Here is a 24,903-nt window from a genome sequence, read left to right on the forward strand (position 1 = left end):
TGTATATTACCTAGTGCCAAGTGTCGGCCTTGACCGTGTAATTGACACCTCATCTGAAGTAAAAAATAATGGGGACGTGATTTCTTAAAATGCATGGATTTCAGGATGTATAATGACCATATTTTCTGGTTGCTGATATTAGGAGGTATGGATAAACAACACCAAGGTAGAAGTTATTGTTTGTAGGTTTCTCTTCATAAACTGCAGGCATGATCATTGACAAGCACATGTATATATATATCATATGTACCATGCATACCATGTCTTGGTGCCTTATATACGCTATCAAATTTGCATTTGCTTCTACATTATATTGGATGAAACATGGTCAAATCAACTGTATCATGGAATGCTAGTGGTCAGTGTGTTTCATTGGAAACATATAGAATTGGGTACTATTGAAAAATGTGTTTTATCTTGTCTGTAATGGTTACAGAATGTGCATTGTGTACCCCAAAGCATGGCTATATCAGTGATAAAACAATGCATATATTGTTCTTTCCAACACCAAATTCTCAGTTTGATTAGAGAGTGATTGCATTTCAAACACAGGAAATATATTCCAATATTTTTTTCTTAGTATTTGAGTGTTCATAATGATAATAGTTACAAATCATGCATTAATGAGAAAGTCCTACACTTTTCAATAACATATATATCAAAAGAAATGTATAAGTTAACGCTTAACACTTAAACTTTAATCAGTTAGTAATTTTTGCGAGTGTGTTTGACTTATGAAAAGAAAGATCATAAATGTTATTGTGAAAGAAACAGCTTCACATTTTTGGCCTTGAGGTTTGGCTAAGAGCATTGCAGGTAAATGATACAAATTATTGACGTTTTCTGCCTGAGGAAAAAAAATTAACATTAACATTTGATACTGAGGGGAAGTTTTGCACAGTGCTGTAGACTTTCATCAATGTATATGGAATAAAGAATAGTTTTTTCATACATCAGAAATCATAAGATTGTTTCAAAGATTTACCTAGAATGTATTTAGCTAAATCTGTATTCATTATTAGAGATACAAAACAAAACTTTAATGTATTAGGCTAAAGATGTTAGTTTTACCAGTAAGAATGATTTGTGTTATGAAATGTAATGGATATTTCTTTACATGAGAACCTGAAAAATACCAGGAAATTGTTTGTTCTTTCCATGATAAAGAAATACATTACTGTACTACATGTATGTGAAACAAGATGATGAAGGGAAGATGCGGTATAGTGCTTGAATGTTTGAGAGTATAGTGTGGGCCATGGATTTATTACTTTTTATTTTCTTTTTATTATTATAAATATTATTTCAGAGATTGCAATGTACATGTTTATGCATGAGTCTTGCCTATTTACTTTGAGTGAATGAATTGGAAAGAGATTTTTGTTTGTTTCTGTTGCATTTCTTTCCTCTTAGTACATTTGTCCAGAGTTTGAATCCATCAACTAGTATTCATATATATGTTCTGCTTTCTTCCTGTGGTCTTTATCACTTCCAATCGATTGATGAGTTTTGTAGTACACGTGTTTCAATTGTAGTTATGAGGCTTCAAGATTACTTGATAATATACTAAATAAGGGGACATTTGCTTATATTTGGAGCTTGCTTACAAAGTATTTTTTAGCGTCCCAGGACTGCTACTGGTAATCATTGTTGAAAAGTAGCTTTCTACTGAACAGATAGTATTGCCTTAATTGTGAATATTTTTTAATTGCTTAATACTTTGTTAGTATGAATGAATTGATTACATCAAAGATACTACAAGGGGAAGACTGGACAGTCAATAGAGTGCGCAATGAAATGCTCGGCAAGAGCGCCCCACATTGTTGAGTAAGTAAATATTCACCAGCCTTCACGTATCGCCATTTTTGGTTTTGTACAAAACATATGGTGGAGGGGTGGAGGAATTTTTCTTCAATTTTTGGACTTGGTTGCCGCCCTTGTGCCCTCTTCCAAATCACCTCATTTTCCCCATATGTTTTATACATAGCAGCATGCCAATGTGCGAAGGTTTACTTACTCAACGCTGTTGGGCGCCCTTCCCCATGAGCGAAATTGAGCGTTTAAAAAAATCGCCGAAGTGTCCGATCTTAACCTTGTAGTATCTTTGATTACATTTTCAAATCCCTCAAGGTACAGAAATTGTAGCCATTTTTATTTCTTGATTTTATGGACCAATCTTTGTTCAAGACTGTAAGACTGCAATCATTGTTATATCCTATGACCATGGCTACATCATTTCTATCAATTGAATGAGGATGAATTGGCCAATACGAGTGAAGAGTAAAACTAATCAATGTTATTTGTTTAAAACAAAGAAAATACATTTCACTAAATATTTTTTTAAAGCTTCATTTTTTATGAAATTTTAGTATCCAAATGAATGCAAAGATACTATTTATGTTTAATACTATTCAAAATTTTAGTTTGTACTTGATTTTTGTTTCCATTAAAATTTAGCACTCTTTCATAATTTATGGAATACAATAGAGGGAGCAAGATGAAAATATATGACAATTTGAAATCTTCATGAGATCATGAAACTGTAGTTCCAACTATGTTGTCTATACTAGAGTGCCATAGAAATAAAATCATGATTATTTGTACTTTCCCTTTTTAAAAGCTGAATATATATTTTTTCTTTTCTCCTTTGATTGCTATCCTTCCCTGTCCTTACTCAATAGTGTCAATCAGTATGTGACACATTCTACACTTTAATTCAAACATCCATGGAAAACAAAGTGATGACTTCACAAATATTGTTTATATGGTGTGCTGATCATGATTCTTTTCTAATTTTCCATGTTTTTAACAAGATTATGCATATACATGCCTTTTGTACAGGCAGGTGATATGTAATTGTGACATGTATGTATGTAATAACTTTGAATGTGAGCAATTTTCTAAAATTTGCAAGTAGTCATTCAAAAGTTTTGCATTAGTAGGTGGAACATATTCTTAAGAATTATAAGTGGTGTAATTTTATTTTGCAAACAAACACGCTGTAAGCTTGTTTTGTAGGAGTGACATAGCATGCAAGTATGTGCAAAGTACATTAAGTTATGAAAGTGGAAGAAAAAAAAAGAAAAAATATTAAGATGCAGGATATATATATATATATATATGAATGACTTATGTCTCACATCATGTTAAATAAATACGAAAAATTAAAATGGTACTTTGAAAGGCTTGTCTTGTGGGTTATTTTTTCTTGGAGCATAATTTCCAAAAAAAAATACTTTTTAACATCCAAATGACTGTCATTGTGATATGGATGTTGCAGAAGAAAACTTCTTATTAGGTACATAGCTTTAGAAAGTCTTTTCCATTAATCAATGCTTTGACATCTCCATTCACAATTCTTTAATATACAATTACACCGTATTGAAAGCCAAAAACAGTAGGTTCAGTGAACCATATCTGTTGTGTGCTTTTATAGTGTAATAGTGAGTTTAAGAATTATGAAGGGGTTAGTAGATGTAGAAAGAGGTGAATTGGAATGGACCAAGAAGCTAAACAATTTTCATGTGACAAAATGTTGCCAAATATGGCTTTGACTTTGTGCCTTGTAGACTACTGAGGCCAACATGTCCCATTTTTATCTGTATTTTTAGCATTTTGGATATGATACATCTGCAGAATCTGATTGAAAAAACAACAACATACAACTCAAAATTAGTAGAATTGGATTTCGGAACCAGTGATGAGGCCTCGTGGAATACTTACCAATCCCCAGTTAAATCAGTGTAAATTGGTCTGGTTTGAAACACAAACCATGTCAAATAACTCTGCTTATCAGGGGAGCGTTTCATCAATATGTTCATCCGACAAGTTGTCAGATCTGACATCTTTCCTTGATTCTGATTGGCTGAGAAGCACTGTTCCTATGGTAACTGTGGGATAAACTGGTACTTGTCGGATAAAATGTCCGACAGGTCCTTTCATGAAATGCCCCCCAGGTATTCATGTTGCCATACCTTGAACCACCATGAAACTATTTTTGTCACATTTGACTTGTGGAGATTTTTCATCATGAATATTACTGAAATATTTAATGATGTCGCACTTCAGTACTCTGTTGCTGTATAGATTGATTTTATTTATGAGACGATTAATGACTAGGAAAGTAACCTAGGTGGGCAAAATATATTTATTATGTATATTCCAACTCATATAATCTATACACACAAGTACAAAAGTCAAGATGAATCTATTATCATATTGCACTCAGAAGCACTATCAATATCCCCCAAAATATCTTATAGATTCTGAACATAAAATTTTATTTTGTTTTATTTTATTTGGTTGTCCAACAAGTTGATAATTGGTGATTGCTGGTGATTAACAAACGATTTTTAAGAAAATCATTGTCTGGTAAACAATTTTTTGTTAATGTTGCACCATTTCTTATGAGATATATTGCACAGGGTTTGAGAAGCAAAATATATTCAATCTAGCAGCATTAATGTGAACATGACCATGCATACCACATATATGTACAACTGGATACAGCACATGTGAATATAAACATACAAAATGGCAGTACATTCTATGTATAAGAGAAGTAACCATATTTAGTTGTGAGGATTTGTGTAAATTCTTTGCATGAAAACATTTTTATTTGACTGTACTGCTGTACCCATTTTACTTTGGGGTTTTTTTTAGACTAAGGTGATTTTACCAAGCTCAAACTCCCATTACTATTCTTCTAATATCAATTACAAGTATGTTGCAAACAATTTCAGCACCCATATTCATGACATCTCTCAAGCTTAAAAGCAAGCATCATTATGTGTGATATTCTACAAAATATTAAATTCATTTCTGTGCAAATAAGTATATATTTTAGGTATTTCAAAGCATGATAGAATACATTCAAAAGCTTATGTACAGATATCATTGCACATTTTTGCACATAACAAAGATATTTACTTTATTATACATTCATCTTGACATAAAAGATTCTAATATGTAATTACATTTTGGAAAAATATATTTACAGATTTGATGAACTTTATTGGTCCAATATTATTACACTTGAATGTATATTTCAATGTCTATTTCAATCTCTTCTTATTTTCACATTGATTTATACTTTTTATTACTAATAATACACTGAATCAAACTTCTACTGCCCACTAGACTAGGCAGCTTGAATTAAAAAACAGTATACATGTCTGCTTTTATTGTGACCAGGGGCGGATCCAGTATTTTTTGTAAAGGGGGGGGGCACATTTTCCCAAGGTATATTTTGATGAGCAAAAATAAAGGGTTTTAACCAAAAATTTAGGGTATTTCTTCCACGAAAAAAATTGAGAAGCAAAAAAGTCTGCATTTTCAAGGAGGGGGGCACACTTCTGTTATAACAGCATTTTTACATTACAAATTTTTATTGTGCCTCTCGAAAGGGGGACACGGGCCAGCTATGCCCCCCCCCCCCCGATCCGCCAGTGATTGTGACATAAAATCTACATGGAAATTACAGAATACAGTAATCTATATGTAACAGGGGTATATTCTGCAATATGGAAAAGGCTTATCAGACTGAATAAATCCAAAGAATGTAGATAATCAAGCATGACATGAATTAAACAAATTAAAATTGACATTTTGGCTGCAAATGTGAGCCTTACTCAAGCATTGATTAGTTACTCTCTTATTGTAGTTCTATGCTTATTACTAATACTTTTGGCCATTAAAAAGGGTATACCCCTGCACAAAGTCAAACTTCTTGGCAAGAGTACACGGTGAATTTCAATTTCCTGTGATAACACACTCTTGTTTTCCCCAGAAGTTTCACAGGGACATAACATACACAGAGATGGGATGTGTGCTTTATATACCCACTTTAATAGTCTACTAATTATTTGGTGTAATTTCCCATTTGGTCCTATCTTCATTTAATCTTGTACATATTTAGTCTAATTGTCATTTAGTCTTATGTCCAGATGGTCCGAATGACACTACATCTTCCTATTATCTTGTACTTCTTCAAATGAAAATTTGGTTCATAAACAGTTTATCTAAGCATATAGACTTGGTGATGTTGGACCCAAAGGACATTAGATAAAACATGTATAGCCAACCTCTAACCTAGAAATTAGACAGATAAATGAGCTAAATTACAAATTTGAAAAATGGTTTGTAAAAGAACCCATTGTTGACAAACTAGGATTAGGTCATGTGGGATGAGACAGAGACGTAAAATAGACAAAGTGGATATGTGTCTACCAAGTGACAATTCATCATTTATGTGACAAATCATTCTTTGTTCAGGATATTACAATCTCTTGGTAACCAAGGACCTTTTCACACGTGAATCTTCAATCATTGTAATGATGATTGCAATTCATCTTTAGAATCATTGGAACTTACATACACTCACTCCAAAGCTGTGATTTGAATGGAATGGAACTGGAATTCACCTCCGAAGTAGAATTTGAATTTGTAATTGTGATTAGCGTTCGTGATTCTAATCATGTTTTAGTTTGGTTTCACAAGTGCTAAGAATTTGTCATTAGCCTTCTTTTTTTTCTCTGGAATCATCCAATTTACGATACTTTAACCATGTCAAAGGGTGGCACGTCTTCTTGATGATCATCATAAAGTCCTTGCTGTGGTCGGTGGCGCTGCTCTATGGACCAAGATTATCCGATCCTGGCTTGGGAATTGTTTGTAGTAGATATAGATCATGACCGTAGCCATCAGTGCTGCTATTCCTACACCAATCGAGAGCCCAATACCTACACTCGCTGTGAACAGGGGGGGGGGGGTCAGAAGAGGGTGAAAAATAGCAGCATTTTCTCACACTTGACACATTTTCAGGAATTTTGTTATGTTTCTACCAATTCCTTCCATTTCGAGCCTCATCAGCTAATCCAACTAACTGAATTCCTAATAAAAATACAATTAATAAATCATGTTACAAGCATTGCCTCTTATCTAGTAATTTCTTCATCAGTTCTTTTTTTCCTTATCTATTATATCACCAAAAGTCATCCAGGGGATTAAAGTTCACAATTCTGTCAATGTATTGGATAATCAACCTGGAGTACTCAATTATAATTTACCCTGTGAAACCTATATCCTTACAACTTTAATGGACCGAGTATTAAACTTAACATTGACACGATATAAATCCAAGGACTGGATTGGATATAAAGCATACAACCAATCAAAATAACAGGTGACTTAAACCAGAATATTAATCCCAATTCACAATCACACATTTTAAATGAATACAATTTGTCAATATATTTTTGATGAATTACCTCCTGCTCTCATTCTCATGTTCTGTACAGGACTCTTAGTAGGGCGTCCTCCAGGTCTCCTTGCTCTACCCCCTCCATGACCCCTCCCATGGGTTCCTCTTCCATTAGTACCTTGACCAGGGATTCCATTGGTGACACCTGAAATTACATCAAATTTAAAATATTGACCCAGAAGATGTGATTTCTGGAAGCAGAGTTAATTAATTTCATTATTTTATTTGTGTACCTACATATTTCTGTGATTACTTAGTCACTAATAATTTTACTTATTTACTTACTTATAAAATACTTTTTATACTTACTCATTTGCTTGCTGGCTAACCTATTTTTTTTGTCAAAAAAAGATGTGATATACAGTCCCCAACTTATTGGCCATTTTGAGGAGTTTAAGATTTATACTTAATATTATCTCTATGTTACAGTATACTCAAACACTATATATTTTTAGGCATAATAAATTATATTAGATGTAAGAATGAACAAAAACATGACAGAATAAGATTGAATATTTGTAAGATATCAGTATTTACACATTTTATCAACTCGGTATTCTTAGGACTGTTGTAAGAATAGGGGACACTAGACAATGAGCGGTATGGTTATTGGAATCTCAAGAATTCAGATGTCTGTATGTGGCCTATATTAGAGGTACCATATAGTCGAAAGACAAATGAATTCAAATTATGTTCAAGTTCGCTATCAACTTATTGTTTGACACAAAAAAATCAGGATAACATCCGACTTACTTGGGCATTGTTTGACAGGCATGATCTGATCTTGAATGAGTGGCACACTGAGAGGTGAGAGACCCGGTAGACCTACTTGAGCAAACACTCCTACTAAAACCTGTTTAGGTGTTAGCTTCAGCAGGTGAATATGGAATCCAAGCATTCCTGATGATCCTGACATGAAATATTTTAACCAAATTACAATGTTACATTTGTTCAATATTCCACTCACGTTTTTACTTTTCTTCATTTGATAATTTGTTCACTGAGATAGCCTTCATTATGATCCTGGTTTCTATTTTTTTTATAATTTGTTTGACAATATTCTTTTGTTATCTTCAGGCATTCTTTACTCTCTGTGAATCTGTTTCTGCTTTTTTATTCTGTCTGAACTATTAAATCCATATATTCATCTTCTTTCTTTGTTTATTCATCGTCAGATCTCCCATCCTTTTCTAATCTTCACGTTCTAGATGCTAGTTGAACTAGTCTTATGTGTATGCATGGAGCTATGTGTTCATTATGTTTGGCCTAGTTTTCCAAAGGTTAACAAAAATTAATTATTGATATGCTATTGTCAAATTTAATGTAATTAAATCCAGTTTTCCTTCATTTTCATCTAAACTCCAGTGATATCTTATTTTTCTCAATGCCTATATCATTTCCTTACACTGCGAAGACTCCGGTGTTGATTTAACACCAGACCGGAATCTATATATGTCCACACCAGAGAAATATTGAAACAACACCAGTTTGGAATCAAACCGATGCTGTTTTAATACTAATTGTTGTTATGTAAACACCTATCTGGTGTTAGACCAAAACCAAACTGGTGTTGTTTAACACTTCTCTGGTGTGGACATATATAGATTCCAGACTGGTGTTAAATCAACACCGGAGTTTTTGCAGTGTACACTGTATGTCAAAATTAAAATGTAACCCTAATCTTCAGATGAATTCCATATCTTATTCACTTCAAATTATTATGCTCATTTTCTAAAAAAAATTAACCATAATAATTTTATCAATTTGCGGTTTTTTTTTTGGCATTTCACTATCCCATGCATCTAATCTTTCTTCTCATTCTGGAAATTTCATATTGGGTATTTATTTTTAAGTCTTCTTTCTTTACATGTGCTATTTCCTATTGCATTGAATTCCTTTTAGCCCGTCTTCCTCACTTTTTGTAGTAAATATTGTATTGTAAATGCACATGTGTTACAGGCATATCTTGCCACAAGCTTTTGTTTTTAGGGACTCGCGCCTTCTCTAAATCAATCTTGTTACATTCATTTTAAATCATGACAAACATATTTTTGGGTGAGTCTTGCCAAAAATAATATGTTCATAATATGAATGAATTGAATTAAATTGTAAGAGAATAATGCACACCTTGGTTCTTACCAGCAACCGTTATATTCTCATTGTGGGTGATACTCTTTTGCCAGAAGAAACGATCAGTGACACTAGAAACAATCATATGGAGTACTGCTGGGTCTCTGCAATGCTTTAGTACCGTCACGATTGTGTAGTTATGACCCTATAGAAAACAGATAAAATAGGTTATTATTGCTAGCCTGTTACAATCTTTGAAAACAAATAATACAATTAACTACATTATGTGAATTCGCTTATACATTAAGACATCGGCATGATATAAACTGTCAAGAATCTGGAAATATTAGTGAGACTAATGCAGTTATAAGGAATTTAAGTGTCAGGTAGATGGGAATGATGAAATTATATTTTTCACACAATGATATAAGAGAATTAACATTAACATGAAAAATTAATGTATAAGAAAATACGTGATAGGCCTGATTGTTTCTTTAAGCAACATTAAAAAGTCAGAAGGATGATTTAAGGTAATGGGTGGTGCACGATTTTTGCCAATGTAATGATAAATAGTAAAAATGAATCAGCACTGTATGATTCTGAGGAAGGAAACTATTCCAAAAATAATATTTCCACTTTCATTCTTATTCACCAAGAAGAGCAAAACTACTCTGTAACAGGGCTTATGAAGCACTCTAACCTCAAATTCCCCAGTGCAGTTGTACCCACTGCAGTTCTCTATTGTAGTACATGATGTAATACCATAACCAGGTCCAGCTGATTGAATCAACTCCGTCTCTACGTTTCTCCAGATGAGACACTCATCCTGTGGGGGCGTCGACCCCATGGTGGGGGACGAACCAGTGGGGGCCACTGAATCTGAGAAAAAGGGTAAATAATCCATTATATTTAGTTAAGATGCTGGAGTGCTGATTTATATTCCTTTTGAATCATGCTTCAATCGTATCAAGCAAAGTTACACTAGACATCATACTCTAATATATAATAATCTTTACACATTGCTCTTGGAATTAACTCGGTTTAATTAAAAAAAACGGATGCTATTTGTCAAACGATTCACAACTTCTACAAAAAAATGTTTCATCGGACCCTATATGAATTCAACTTTTTTTAGGTGGTACGTACTTCTAATATTTTTATTGTCATGTTATCTTAACTTGTCACTAACCACTTCCCTCAATCTTTATTGTATAACAAGGACAGAACTTAATTTGACGTGCATGCTATATTTCTCTTATAAATTATGAAGTCTAATTTGTCATCGTACTTTCTTTCATTTGTCAAAACTAATTTACCCTGACTGATCAGGAGTATTATTCATTCACTTTATCATCATTACCACTGTTAAAGCTTTAAAGATAATTAAGATCGCTTTAAGATGACTCCGTTAGATAGGAAATGACTGGTCCCAACATGGGACATAGAATGTAGTATCTTGGCGACACTTGTGTCATTTTAAACTACGAGCTAAACATTAACATCACATTATTTCTTCCAGAGAGTACCATGTACATTATACAATATTATTTATAGCTATTCATTGGCAATAGACATATCTCATAATTCATTGTTCTTTATCTTAACAATTGTAATATGAATGAGTTATGGTAGTGATGATATAATTCTAAGTTAATATTCATACTCACTGCAAGGTGGAATAGGAATTGCAACTTGGTTTAATAAACCAGTATCAAAACACGACAGTCTATCCACACAGCTTCTCAATATCAGCTAGAGGGGAAAAAAGAAAATGAATACATGAGAATATTGATGTCTATACACAGTCTTATTGATTGGAAAGTTTCATATTAATGATTATATCAAAGTATAAAGAAGTGACGAATTGAGAAACCAAAAATCACCATTAGGTCACCACTATGACACTTCAATAAATAAAAATACGATAATTCCTAACTCTTGAAATACAATAACTATATCAAAATAAAATCAGTCTGAATGAACTTCACACTGTCATACATCATGCATGGCTTCTTCAATGGCCATTGCGATTTTACTTTAGGATGATTAATAATGGATTGAAAATATAAATTGTATATGTAAATGCAATCAGCAAAAAAGTCATTTTACATTAATATTTAATTGGTTAATTGCACTGCACTTCCTGTCACTCTTTTTATGTTTGTAGTGACAGTGTATTTAAACAAGCTAGCAAATTAATATTAAGCAGCAAAATGCTTCTATGTACATTTGCACTGCTCTTTCTCTTCATTCCATTAGTTCCGAAATAATCCACTATCAAAAATGTATCTATTCTCAATCCATAGATATGCTTCTCTTCCATCTTTCTGGAGATGATGAAACACTTTCTTAATCGTTCACGAGGCCAACTCATATTGATTTGTGATACAAAGAAACCAAAACTACCTATACACGAACCTTCAAGATACGATTAAAACTCACATCCTTCAAGCGATTATTTTATGTGTAAATGGAATATTCTTCCATTTCATTTGTCTTTACATTTATTTTTCATATATATATGTGTTGCAATAGATTTAAAAGTCGTTATCATAAAAAATAACCTATAAGCCAATATTTTTTTTTTGAAAATCACAAATACGACAGGATATCGTACACTCGTACTGCTTGCCTGATAATGCAAATTTTCTTTTTCGATTTACCCCATTCTTACTACATAAGCGTGTCGCATTCAATGAAATATGTCATATGAAATCATTCTGTCTCAAACATATTCAATATGTAATGACTTGATATCATGATCATTACTTCTGGAGAGAAATCATGAAATCAAGAAGTACTTACCGAAGTAGTCATTGTCTCTAGGTTGAGATCTGGCTTCATTGACAATTTGACAAAGGCAGTTCGTTGAGGAAATATCATATCTTTACAAAAATAACAATGAATACAGATTTTTTTAAAGTACAGGATCGAAAATACTGAAATAATAAAATAATGTTTTTTGCCTAGCATGGCATCTGGCAAGGCACCTGGAATGGCACCAAAATAATCCACCTGTAAAGCCAGAATTTGAGCCTATTCCTCCATAGTGTAATAATTCAAGACACAGTAAATGATAATTATACTTGTGGTAAACTTGCTATCTACTGCAAGTCCTTTACAGGTCATAGGATATATAACACGGCTTAATGTTTATCACAGATGAGAAATTGAATGCTTGCTAGCTTCTTGCGACATAAAATACAGTTCATCTACTGTCGTTAAAGTTCATCAATCAATTGAAAATTTGTAATGAAATTTGCTACTGAAATTTGCTATTAATAATTGCAAATAAATTTCTTGCAACACCCCCTTATTTAAGACCGTATCAATAATCCTTCGGGGTGTTCCGTTCTTCAAATAGAAGTTGAACTTACCCACTATGATATCCTTGGAGCGGAAAAACTTATACTGCCAGCTTCCCAGGGCAGTTGATATGGCAACCGTGTATGATAGCGGGCTATCACAGCCATCCATCTCTACACTTATATTGTAAGGGATGTTCTATGGAGATACAATACATAATGTTGTATTCATATGCAGGTTATCAAAAACTACAAAAATATTAATTTTATGAAAGAAAGAGAATAAGGAAACAAATTGGAGGGAAATGAAAGCCTGTAAACGGAAACTGAAAAAATGATTTGAATGTTTTCTTTTGTATTTTATTTATAATTTGAATAAAAGTTAATGCAAATGAATTAACCAGATAGTTGTAAAATCACTGGGAATATCAATATCAATCTATATTACACTCTTAAAATAGTTGAGCAAAAAATCCCAACTTTTAACCAACACTGGGCAACATATTGTCCACACAACTACCGGTTAAAATCTGTCCAAATTGGGTAATAAAAACGAATAGTTGGGTAATAAATTTGCTCAATTGCATAATAATTGCCCAGAATATATGTGTGTGTATGTGTATACTATATTCCAACACACGGTAAATAAAACCAAACCAAATACGTTACCCAACACAGTGGACAGTATGTTGCCCAACGTTTTGAGTATGTAGTATTATGTATGAAAAATCTTTCTCATTGTCAACATCAAAGATTTTGAATAGATATCACATACTTTGAAATGTCTTTTTTTTCAGTACAATACTACACTGAAAACATTCAGACTTATAGTTCGCTTATATCTTCGAATATATAAGGGGTGGGGGTCACAAGCAATAATCAATTGACTCAATGACATGATATTTTAGTCTGCCACATTGTAATGTTCATACGAATTTACCTTACTTTTTAAAAACATAAGGTTTTGCGCAAATTAGCTAGATTGGAAGCTATTTTCATTTTCAGCTAGGGAAGTCAATCATCATTCGAGCTAAATAACTTAAAGCAATAAACCTGCAGCACGTTTTCATATCCTTTAAGAACGGGCTTACAGTATGTATGCCAGAATAAATCTTTGGAGAAAATGATCCGAGCAATATCCTGCAAACTGCTCAAGGAAATCGTCCATAAAACTACCCTTCATCTTTCGTCTCCATTTCATATTGATTATCTTCCAGGCAAGTCACTCCATGAAGACAGGGGGAGTTTATTCTCGGTAAGCTGTGACTTAAGGAGGAGTCATGCTTGGATATCTCCTGATGACTGCCCAAATTAATGTATCCATGGAGACATGACGGAAAGAAGCAAGCTTGGTGGCTAAATCAAGCAATTCCTGTTTAGAAAGTGCCCCCTTTTTTAGCAGGAGCCAACTTCCTACATATGCACATGTTATTAAACTTTCCGACGTTTACCTCAATAAATTCAATAAATGTATATACGGCGCTTCCCTGTTCCTTCCGTTAACGAACTATGCAGCCTCATCTTTCTTGTGACCAAACAAGTAAAAATTGATAAATAAGTAATACTGTTTTTGTTAACTAAATCAGAAGAAATGTTCTAAGTGGGGCTGAGAGCTCAACCTGCTCTTATGTTTTTTCAAGGCCTCTTTTTCCCCATCTTAAATTTGTGAGGCGAATGACACATACAATGCATTATTTAAAGAAATATCTACAGGAAATTAAGGAATACAAATAGCAGGAAATGAATTAAGTTTAATGCTGAAACCATGTAGATGAGTGAAAAATCTCTTCTGTCTGTCTCTCTTTCTATCTGACTAACTCTGTTTATCTGTTTGTCTGTCTGTCTCTCTCTCTCTATCTCATGCTAACTCCCAGGCTTCCTTGCCTTTCAGGTTTACCTGTCTTTGTACCCCCTCCATCAAGTCCATACATGACCGTTTCTGTATCTTCTACACGCACTCTCACCAACGACATTTGCTTGATATGCTCAACAAAACTTCAGATGATCTCAATTTAAGTTTGTTTTTATGTTTTGTTAGTTATTTAAAATGTACATTTTTTAAATCATTTTCACTTTTCGCTCTAACACTAGCAACGTATATTCTAGATATCAGACAGAGATAATCTTTAACACTAATATAATATAATTGAGATGAATAGTCTTTATATGGCTTCAATCCGTGGACTAATTTTAGAATTTTAGAAATAGCAGACGGGATTTTCCCAAGTTGAAAATTATATGTTATTATAACAAAATGTTAGAATCATGTAAAGTTCAAGTTGAAGCTGTGTAATTAATCTAAAAATTCGAAGAAGTGGTTCTAAACTAGAGCAAAACTTGGGCCATGGTGGGAGATAAACTATCGAAGAATTACTTAAATGTCAAAAACGGGGCTTTACCCTGGCAAAATTACACATGAATTAATTACAAGTCAGATTGTGTTCTAAATCAACGAAATGTACTGAGGTAATAATGAATGTAAAAGGTCACGTAAACATTATTTGGGGTTCTTCCTACATCACAAGGGCATATACATGTACATCTCCTTGTTTTATAGACTTGAAATTTGAATAAAATATGTATTTGAGTACCTTATTTTTTTTTTTGGTGGGGGATGTAATCTAAAAGTACATGAAATCATGAGGTAACCTCCTTCCTATTAGTGAGATGACATGACGCATTGTATATAAATAGAACACTCAATCACTTCGCCACAATAATCATTGACCTTTAAAGTGAGAGTAGAAGTAACTTCTATAACTGTTGCGTAGGCCTATCTTAACTCCTGATTCACCCAAAGTGGGGACAAAGAGTCATTCATAAATGGGAAAGACACAAAGTAAAAATAATATCTTTTGTCTTCTTTTCTTCTTAGTTTGTCCCAACTATTATGGTTGTGCTGTAAGTTGACAATATATAACATGATCAATATGACAGTGCATACACTCATTGTTGCCATGGTAACACAGAGGTACCAACCACGTAGTTTAAATGAATCATAGCCAGGGAGGAACAAACACCTTCCTGTATATGAGACTTGGAACGTTTTTGCACTGTATGGATACCATAGTTAAGGTGCTGGAGAGGGCATGTATTTGGAGTGAGTGGGTTGAACAGTACTTTGTCTGACTCACTATATTCTAGCCATCTTTGCCAATGGAAGAGGCTAATCTGATGTATACCTTTAACAACTGACAATTCCACTGTCAAGAGAATGTGTTCTGGTTCATTCTAGTCTTTCATTAGAAAATGATTTTTGCTGTATAGAAATAGCAGATTTAATAAAAAAAAATAATGTAAGTTAAGAAATATCTACACCAGAGGCCTGTCGTTATACATGTTTCATTAAAAACTGATGAATCAAACCGCAATATAATTATTAAGAGAGATTACATACGTTAATGACCAAATTTACAAATAAATGAATGGTAAAATATTATTTTGTGTTTAAGCATAAACGTATTATATTTCATATAAAATTAAAATTAAATTCTCATAATCATGACAATTGAACATATGGATAATCCATTGATAGATATTAGTTAAGCAGTCAAGTAACGAATGGCTTGATGAACTGGGTCATAATCCTATAAGTTTTCCACAAAGACCACAATGACATGTCACTGATGGTTATAAGAGCTTGCTTATTGCTGTTTATTTTTAATCCTAATAGACACTTGGTACCGCCTGTCTATAATTGGAAACATGACAGAGTAGCATGACGGTCAATTGCCACTTGGTCTACACCCACTTTGTCTAATATCCATCCTAGTGTGTCTCTAACCAGCTTTTATTAGTACGAAGTCAGGGCCCCGGAAAACCCTATATTCCAGTTCGATCTCTTCGACTCAGGTCAAGAAGCTTAAAAGAATCTGATAATGAACCATTTTGAAGATTATTTCCATCAAACTTCCTGCCCTCGGTTAAGGCTGATTAAATATTGTTCCTTCGTTACAACATTTCCTGCCCATCTATATGTTTAACGTCGTAATTGACTTAATGTCCATGTACTTAAGGGTTAATGTGATTATGGGCTTTAAGATGCCATCAGGGTTTAGTTTAGCCCATCCTTGAAGTTCTTTCATTTGATACGCTAATTATTCTTTGTGGTACTCAAAACAATGGTTTTCAATAAACGTATTCGTAACAGAGATATATTTTTTTAATTAACCGTTTCAGGGTGAGGCGAGAAAACGAAGCAATTTATAGAGGTAAGTGTAGGGAACAGCTCCAAAGGAAAAAAAAAGTTTCTGGGGTTTGTATGCGATATAGTGTAAGGAACGAGCAAGAAAATATGCTCAAACTTTGATTTTAAAAATACATACACACGGTATATAAAATGGGGTATAGCTGCGGGGAGCAATATTATGCAAAATATTTTATTGACAGGGTGAAAAAGGAGCAATTTAAGTCGGATATTATAAAGCACTTGAAACTCAAACACATTAATAGCGTGTATTTTTCAGGGTAAATAGTAAGCACAGTGATAAAACATGAATTTGATTATTTGTACTTGCTCACCGATTAACAGGGAAACGTTAACGTCTCATCTACCACCCCCCCCCCCCCCGTGCCCATACGCCAGTGGGAATTGGACTCGGATGTGAATTAAAATTCATAGAAAAGTCATCACAAGAAATATTTTATCAAAATCATATTTAACATGTGATGAATCCACTTTTCAATATACAGTCATGAAATTATAATGCAATATTTAACCAGTCGACTAAATGATGACCATCCATGGAGTTATTATATATAGAGCATTCAAATCGATAAGTGTAGCATCCAAAACTATTAAAAAAACAGTAGAAAATGGAATATAAGAGTAAGACAATGTAGAAAACTGAAAAATGTCAACAAACTAATATAGATATGAGAGGGAGAGAGAGAGAGGACTCAATTTACGAAGGAGAATTTATATTAATCAGTCTGAATTATAAAGATGCTCAAAGAAAATGTGACTGAACATTGATATCAAGTGAAAGAAGATATAGACCAGACTTACTTGGACTGAAGGTGCCGAGACAACAGCTCCAGAGCACGCCAATCCACCACATCCCGTTGCCATGGTACAGGTATGTGCTCGAGGAAGGGTCAATGATGTCACTGTATTGTTCATTTTCCCACAGTGGATGAGGGCTGGTGTCTCTACCAAAAACCAAATAAACAAACTTGATTTAAACCAGGAACTAAATAACTTTTTCAAATGAAAAGTTGTGTCAAGTAAAGCTCATGAAAATTCCTAATATATCCGACGGTAAAATGTTTCATTAGAAGATCTCTTCAATTTCATTTGGCGCTTAATAAAGTGATTAATTGCCTGATTGGATAAGATTCCGAAATCGACATCATCTTTCTTATCAGTGACAAGAAAATGTATGCATGCTATTCCCTTGTAATGCATCGTCTTACTATCTTCTTCCCGTGTTTCTTTTAACAGTGTTATTCTTAGAAATACATCAGTAATAGGATTTTTAATTCCTATTCAGAAAAAGAGCTTTCAAAGTTTAAAAGAATAAAGACACATTTTAACAAGCTGCTGCTAAATCATTGATCAAGTTATATTGTTCTTATAAACAGTTCCGAACCTAACATAATGCGTTTAGTATGAGTCTAGTTAGATACATCGATCCATTTACAGTTTCGATTTACCTGTTGTTGTACATTCTCTGACAGGGATTATGAAATCAGGGAAAATAGGATATTGAAAGGTGATGAGAGGAGTAGGTCCTGAGAACTTCAATCGCAGCTAAAAATGAAAGGTTATGGAATGACGTTATAAATCGTATGCAACAATATATTCTTTCATTAGGCAAAGATGTGCATAATCTAGTCATCAAAGTTAATGTCATAATCAAAGTATGCAACTTATGGATAACATATTTAATTCTGATAATTGGTTTGATCTGCGGCGCTACTCCCTGATAATTGGTTTGATCTGTGGCGCTATACTCCCTTTAATATTACGTCAAAAGACAACATAGTCACCTTCCCAGGTAGCGAAAACAGGAAATACAAATAAGTAAATCCAAATAAAGAAAAATCCTTTGTTCGAGACATTTTGGCACGATTCCACCCTGGAGCTCATTATGTCTGCTAAAAGTAACAGCTTTGTCCCGAATATGACACTACCATCAGACGTTATGACATCCTAACATAATCCTTGTGAATACGTAACAATTGCGTGTGTATGTTTCTCCTATATTTGTTCATGTGGTTTTATCTTTTTTGCTATCTTACTTTGTGACTCTTTGAATATTAATTTCACACGTGCCCTCTGTCAAGAAGAATATCTCTACCACATTCATGGTCATCAGTGAAAGACTTCCTTTATAATAATGAAAAATAAACTCATATATAGCATGCAGCTGTTTTGCCGATAAATAATTATTCATGATAACAACACACTTCAAATGTATTCTTGCAAGTACATTTCGTCCCATCAAGAAACAATAAAAGACAGTTGTTTTTATGGCTATCCGTTAATGAAATTATTTGACATAAAAACTGTGTTGATATACGATCAAAATGCATATCAATTATTCAATCCAATTTCTAGACTGTCCTATATAACAAGAAATCAGTAAATTCGTTGCATTTAAAATGTGAAAACGTTTTCTCTTTTGGTAGCAAAGGAATTTAATTTTTAAAAATGAACAAACTTACCCCTATTTTTAGTCCAGCTGCTAATTTTCTGAAGTGAACCTGAACTGATATTTGTAATCTCATCCCAGGAAAAATGTTGTATGTAAGACCTAAAAATATCGTGTTGAATATAGAAAACTCTGGTATACATTAAATGCTTATACAAACATATTGAAAGGTATATCTCTGTTGATTTTAGGTATTACAACAAACGAACTTTTACTGAGTTCAAGAACAAGTTCGGTTTTATATCAAAATTAAAAGGAGACATTAAATATCATGATTTCCTTTTTAAACAGAATTATCGTAAAATAACATTCAAGACTTTTTTTCTCTAAATGATCAAAGTAAGATAAAATATTTGCTTGACATAATGTATGTTCAAACACTTAAATTAACATTGACTAAAGAGATTCACCAAAAGAACCACGCTTGCTATGATTGGAACCATTAAAAAAATCATAGTAATATTCACAAGATTTGTATAGCGCTGGTGTCCACCAGGCCACCATGTACTGACATAACACTAATATACAACATGACTAGCTGTACTTAAAATTTCTTACAGTATCAATTCATCCACATATCCCTTTCATCCTTATCAAAATGTTAATGATTTCCCATGATTGTCTTCATTTCCATAAAAAATATTCAATAAACTATTACTTCTTTACAAAACCTATATAACCTACGAAACAAAACGGTTAGAGCTGTAGCTTTTGGATAGAAATCAAAGGCATGTTGATACCTACATTGTTAAAAAAAATATTGGGTAATATGCAGCACGGGGTAATTACATTGTGACCAACCAATTTGGGGAAGTATTTCACACAATGCGGGAAGCATATTGTCCAGTAAGATTTAAAAAAAACAGCAATTACTTTAGAATGGGCAAAATTTTAATCACACTGAATAAATAAAAATGCCCAATGGTGGTTGGACACATAATTGCCCTCATGGAGCTTTTTACCCGATATCTCTTAGAGTGTAGGACTGAAGTAGAAGGTAAATTACAAGCATTTCATTTATTCATTTTTTATGTGGAGTTAGGTACTCGCCTGGTATAGGATATGTATTTCCATTCATGACTGTCTGTTCAAAGTAAACATTATCAGTATTGCTGAGTACCAATAATCTCATTTGTGCAGGTGTTGTACACGGGAAGAGCTTGATGTCAAATATGATATCCTTTCGCTGGAAGAAAAAAATGAAAAAGGAGAGATTGCATATCCGTGCCTTAGAGCCATAGTTGAAGTAACTTCATTGGGAGAGGGGGGAGACGGTATATAAATATGTAAATTTTATTTCATATTTGAAGTTCTTGATATAGGTTACTCCATGAAGACAGGGAATTCAAGTTATACTATTCAATCCGGAAGATAATGTTATTTGGTACGTGCAATAGTTGATGCAGGGCTTCATTGATGATAGTTTATAGCGGGTACACGAAGATGGTACTTATTTTGTTTGATTGCAACTTTCAGTGTTTAAAAAATAGATCTCAACTCTTCCCTTCACAGCCGGAATAGGAACTTTAACGATTCAACACAAATTATGGAATTAATGACTTTAAGATTTAAAATGATTAGATAGCAATAGCATAACTTTAGTTTACGATGACTTTGAGTTTAATTCCAAATTATATTTAGCATTAAATTTTAATTATTTTTATGCGGTAATCTTAAGTCATTATAGATTTTCTTGTCTTGAATTATCCAGTCAGAAAGTGGCCACTTAGTTGTGGGCTTATTGACTCTTACCCCTCCCTATAATAGAGCAACTTTAAGAGCCAGTTTTTGTTCAGATTTTTTTTCTCGACTATACCAAAATATCCTGGCGTCGCCCATGATCAATTTTAGGAAATAATAATGATTTCTGTAAATATACGTTTATGAGTTTCCATGTGCTTATATAACAGAGACATTGTAGTATTCCTAAAAAAGTAAAAACAAACAAACAAAAATAAAAAATAAACGTTGGGGTGTAAGGGCATTGGCCTATTCATCTAAAAACTAGATCCATATTTCATCTTAATTCATTTATAATAAAAGACATTCACCTACCAGCATGAGGAACTTGCATGCAAACCTTGTACAGTCTTTAGATCTTGAACATTGAGCCCTTGCAGTTGGGATCTTTCTAACATTCTTGGTGATAGATCGAATCATCCGGTCCCATGCTGCACATTCTGGTTGGAAAGCAGTCTGAGCAACTAAGTAAAAAAAGAAAAGATCTTTACACTCGATCTACATTTTCATTCATTTATCCACGTAATCTGGTATAAATAAATACATTTATATGATTCAGTACAATTAAATCAATCAATCAGTATTATGTTCCTATTGACAGGTATGTATATCCATGATAAAGCATAAAAACTATACAGTTTCAGAGAACTTACTTGAAATGATTTTTTTTTGTTCATTCTGACTCTCATTCTTATTCTTTTTTATCAACAGATTATAAAATTTTCTTCTATTTACAACCATTTCATTGCTGTTGATCCTTCTATTGACGTTTCACCTTCATTTAACCTCTATGATTCATGAAGGCCTACATACACCCCCGATTACCTATGGCCATCATCAAGACGACTGCATGGTTGACAGGAAGCAAAGCTGATTCGTCATTTTCTTAGTAGAATTTTATCATTATCATTGGAGGTATATCTTTGCCAAAATTGCCATGAATGCAGAAACATCATTAAAACTAATGATTTTACTGATATCGCACAACATTTTGTCACATATTCACATATTTTGTATCACAATTAGTTCATAATAATCTTCAGTAAAATGAGTCCGATAAAGATAAGAAATCTTTAATTGATTAATGGGGGCAAATTCGCAAAATAGTCTATAAATTTAGAAATTGAACGTGCCTTAAATTAAATCGCTTAAATGAAATCAAAATGAATGTGAGTACATTTGTGATTATTTCAAATTGCTCCCTCGCTATTCTCATGAAAACTGAATAATGATTTTTGTAAGATTATGAAGACTGTGATTTATTATACTCGTTATGACCAAATACACACGTATGTCTTGGTAACATGAATCATATTTAAGTTTAATTTATTACGATACTATTTTTGTTATTATGGTGAGGTTTAAACTAAAAATTAGAAGACCAGAATAAAATGAAGGCTCACGTATGGAATACCTATGTGATCGTATTCAGTATCTTGCCCTCAATTCACACAAACTAGTGCATAATAACGTAAAGTTGGAAGATATATGTGTTAACTCTTAAAGTCTGTCTTAATTAGATTGTGAAAAATAGCGCTTTCTGCTATTGAAAGGATAAATACTTGAAGTAACTTACCTGTCCAAGAAGTGAAAGCCAAAATGATAATCCAAATTATTCCTAAAGATTTAGTTGTCCACATCTTTGGTATTTTATATTCGGGCCAATGAGTGCAAACGAAAATTCAGTAGTTTCATTCTGTAGATACTAGAACGCAGTCACGAAAGGGACAGGTGAATTATGAACGCAGGGACTTTCCCCGCCTTTCTCGCGTGCAGAGAATGTTGGATATAGAAGTCGAGTTTTGAAGAATGATTTCGTCCTTTGTATGTTTCTTTCTTCCCTAATTTTCGTTGTTTCTTTTTTTTCTTTTTACCTATCTATCTCCCTATCTATCTTTCTTTCTTTCTTTCAAGATCTATTCATGCACCCTGCTTTTTTAATATCAGAAAGTTGGTTTAGAAAACGGCAAACGACAAAAGGGGTAATTGAATCACAGGCAGTCATAGGATTTAATGGCGCTAGGATGGCGCACTACGAGGTGGGGTAGGAAATCATGAGGCTCTTAATTCTTTTGATGTTAAACTGTCATTTTATACTAAATGTGTATTTTGCACATTGGCGGCGGAAGACATTTTAGGGGGACCGCCAAAATTTCTGACAAGCAAGCAAGCCCCCAAAAATTATTAAAAACTAATAATTTAGGGGGGGGCTACTGATCTCTCCACTTAGTGGAGAGATCAGTGGGGGAGGGGGATACGTTACCCCCCCCCCCCCCGCTTCCGCCGCCTATGATTTTGTCTCAGTTACGAAAGTTTCTTCCCGTTTATTTTGTTTGAAATATTCAAGTTTGGGAACCCGGTTTGGTAACTGCACTACAGACACACAGGGGCGGATCCAGCCTTCGCCAATAGGGGGGGCCCGGATTTTTTTTTCAGACATTTTCCCCGATCGGCCACTCGAATATGATATTTGCCGGGATTTTGGGTTTCTTTAAAGGGGTAGTCCTATTAGTCACTTCTTAGCTTTATTCTTATGAATAAACATAAATCTATAATACCATAGTCATTATTTATACAGTGCGTATCAAAAAAAAGTTTACACTTAGAAAAAATCCTGTAAAATTATACATTTGGAATATCCTGAAGAATTTTCCACATTTTAACATTAGTACAGATCCATTTAATCAAATGACGATATAACTGTCGAAAAATATTTCCGCTTGACTGAGCACCACTTACTTTTGAAAAGCTGGTGAAAAATGATTTGCGCAGAACTTTGAAATAGTTATGCAAATAAAAGTAGACCTTAATCATGAAGAACACGTGGAATTTAGCTAGTAAAATTGATTTGAAGATCTCTTTAACCTTTTTAAACTTGTGTCCTTTCCCAAAACCCTCCGAAGAGTGCATTGCGCCCCACCCCACTCTCCACACACCGAGGACATCGTGACGATATTTGCTTTACACTGAGCTGTGAATTACATGAAATAACTTAGGCTTGATTTTCATGATTTTAAAGATTGGGAAAAGTGTGGAGAAACAAGTATTAAATGAAAAATGAAATGTAAACCCACTTTAAATAATAAAAACTTAGTAAAAAATGGTAGAGATGTCTGATTTTAACTTTTCTTCAGATTCAGTTATGTCCTCAGATCCAGCTGGCACAAAAATGGTAAAGGTTGTGCTTACTAAGTGTTGAAATTTCAATTTGGGTGGAAAATTGTTAGAAAATGGTTGACTGTATCCGTTTTATTTCAATTGACTGAAAGTGCAAGGGAATTGTATGAGAAATATTCCGCAAGGTAAGTTTGATTTCGCCCTTTCCCCTTGACACGGCGTGAAAACGAGCATTTCTGCCAGCTTTACAAAAATGGACAGTGCTCACTCCAGTGTAACATTCTGTCAAAAATTTTACTTTCATGTGATAGATGAGACCCTAACCCAAGATTATATGTCAAAAAATTACCCACATGTTTTATTTTTTTTGATTCCCATAGCTTTTTCAAAGTGTAAACTTTTTTTTGATACGCACTGTATAATGCGAGTGCGAAGCGCGAGCAATTTTTTGGGGGGAATCTTTCGTACTTTTTTCTAAAAGTTTTGAACATTCTGGGCAATCCTGAAAAAAGATGTGTATGCAAGAGAATAATTATTACGAACGTGAAGCGCGAGCAGAAATGAACCGATGGAAAAGGTACTGTTAAGGACTTGCTTGCAGTTAGCCATGAAGACGTTACATATTTTAAAAAATCAAATAATGCGAGCGCGGAGCGCGAGCTGAAATTTTTTGACATTTTTACCTAAGGAATGGAAATTCTAAGCACATTTGTAACTTAACAGAATAGGTATATAACTAAACGATTGGTGCGAG

The 24,903-nt window shown here is 33.5% G+C and overlaps 1 protein-coding gene across 2 annotated transcripts; it reads right to left on the reverse strand.

The window, feature by feature from the left end:
• Positions 1 to 5,365: 5,365 nt before the first annotated feature.
• LOC121411291 lies at positions 5,366 to 23,021 on the reverse strand. Of its 2 annotated transcripts, none has more exons than XM_041603937.1 (14): positions 22,609 to 23,021; positions 21,348 to 21,496; positions 20,343 to 20,478; positions 19,306 to 19,394; positions 18,292 to 18,388; positions 17,645 to 17,787; positions 12,709 to 12,835; positions 12,137 to 12,216; positions 10,999 to 11,083; positions 10,032 to 10,210; positions 9,401 to 9,536; positions 8,015 to 8,170; positions 7,269 to 7,406; positions 5,366 to 6,749 (listed from the first exon to the last, which is right to left on the reverse strand). In XM_041603937.1, the coding sequence occupies exons 1-14, from the start codon at positions 22,670 to 22,672 to the stop codon at positions 6,598 to 6,600; spliced, it is 1,731 nt and encodes a 576-aa protein (XP_041459871.1). In that variant the 5' UTR covers positions 22,673 to 23,021; the 3' UTR covers positions 5,366 to 6,597. The 2 variants fall into 2 exon arrangements, with proteins under 2 accessions (XP_041459871.1, XP_041459869.1); XM_041603935.1 differs by having other exon boundaries at positions 9,389 to 9,536.
• Positions 23,022 to 24,903: the final 1,882 nt, after the last annotated feature.

This window comes from Lytechinus variegatus, chromosome 3, assembly GCF_018143015.1.
Source record: "Lytechinus variegatus isolate NC3 chromosome 3, Lvar_3.0, whole genome shotgun sequence".
Classification (NCBI taxonomy): Eukaryota; Metazoa; Echinodermata; class Echinoidea; order Temnopleuroida; family Toxopneustidae; genus Lytechinus; species Lytechinus variegatus.

Coding starts and splice junctions, on each gene's coding strand:
- LOC121411291 (XM_041603935.1), bottom strand. CDS start 22,672: ATGTGGACAACTAAATCTTTAGGAATAATTTGGATTATCATTTTGGCT. Junction 19,395..20,342: donor AAATACATATCCTATACCAG/GCGAGTACCTAA, acceptor CGATATTTTTAG/GTCTTACATACAACATTTTT. Junction 9,537..10,031: donor ACTGCACTGGGGAATTTGAG/GTTAGAGTGCTT, acceptor TGTTTTCTATAG/GGTCATAACTACACAATCGT.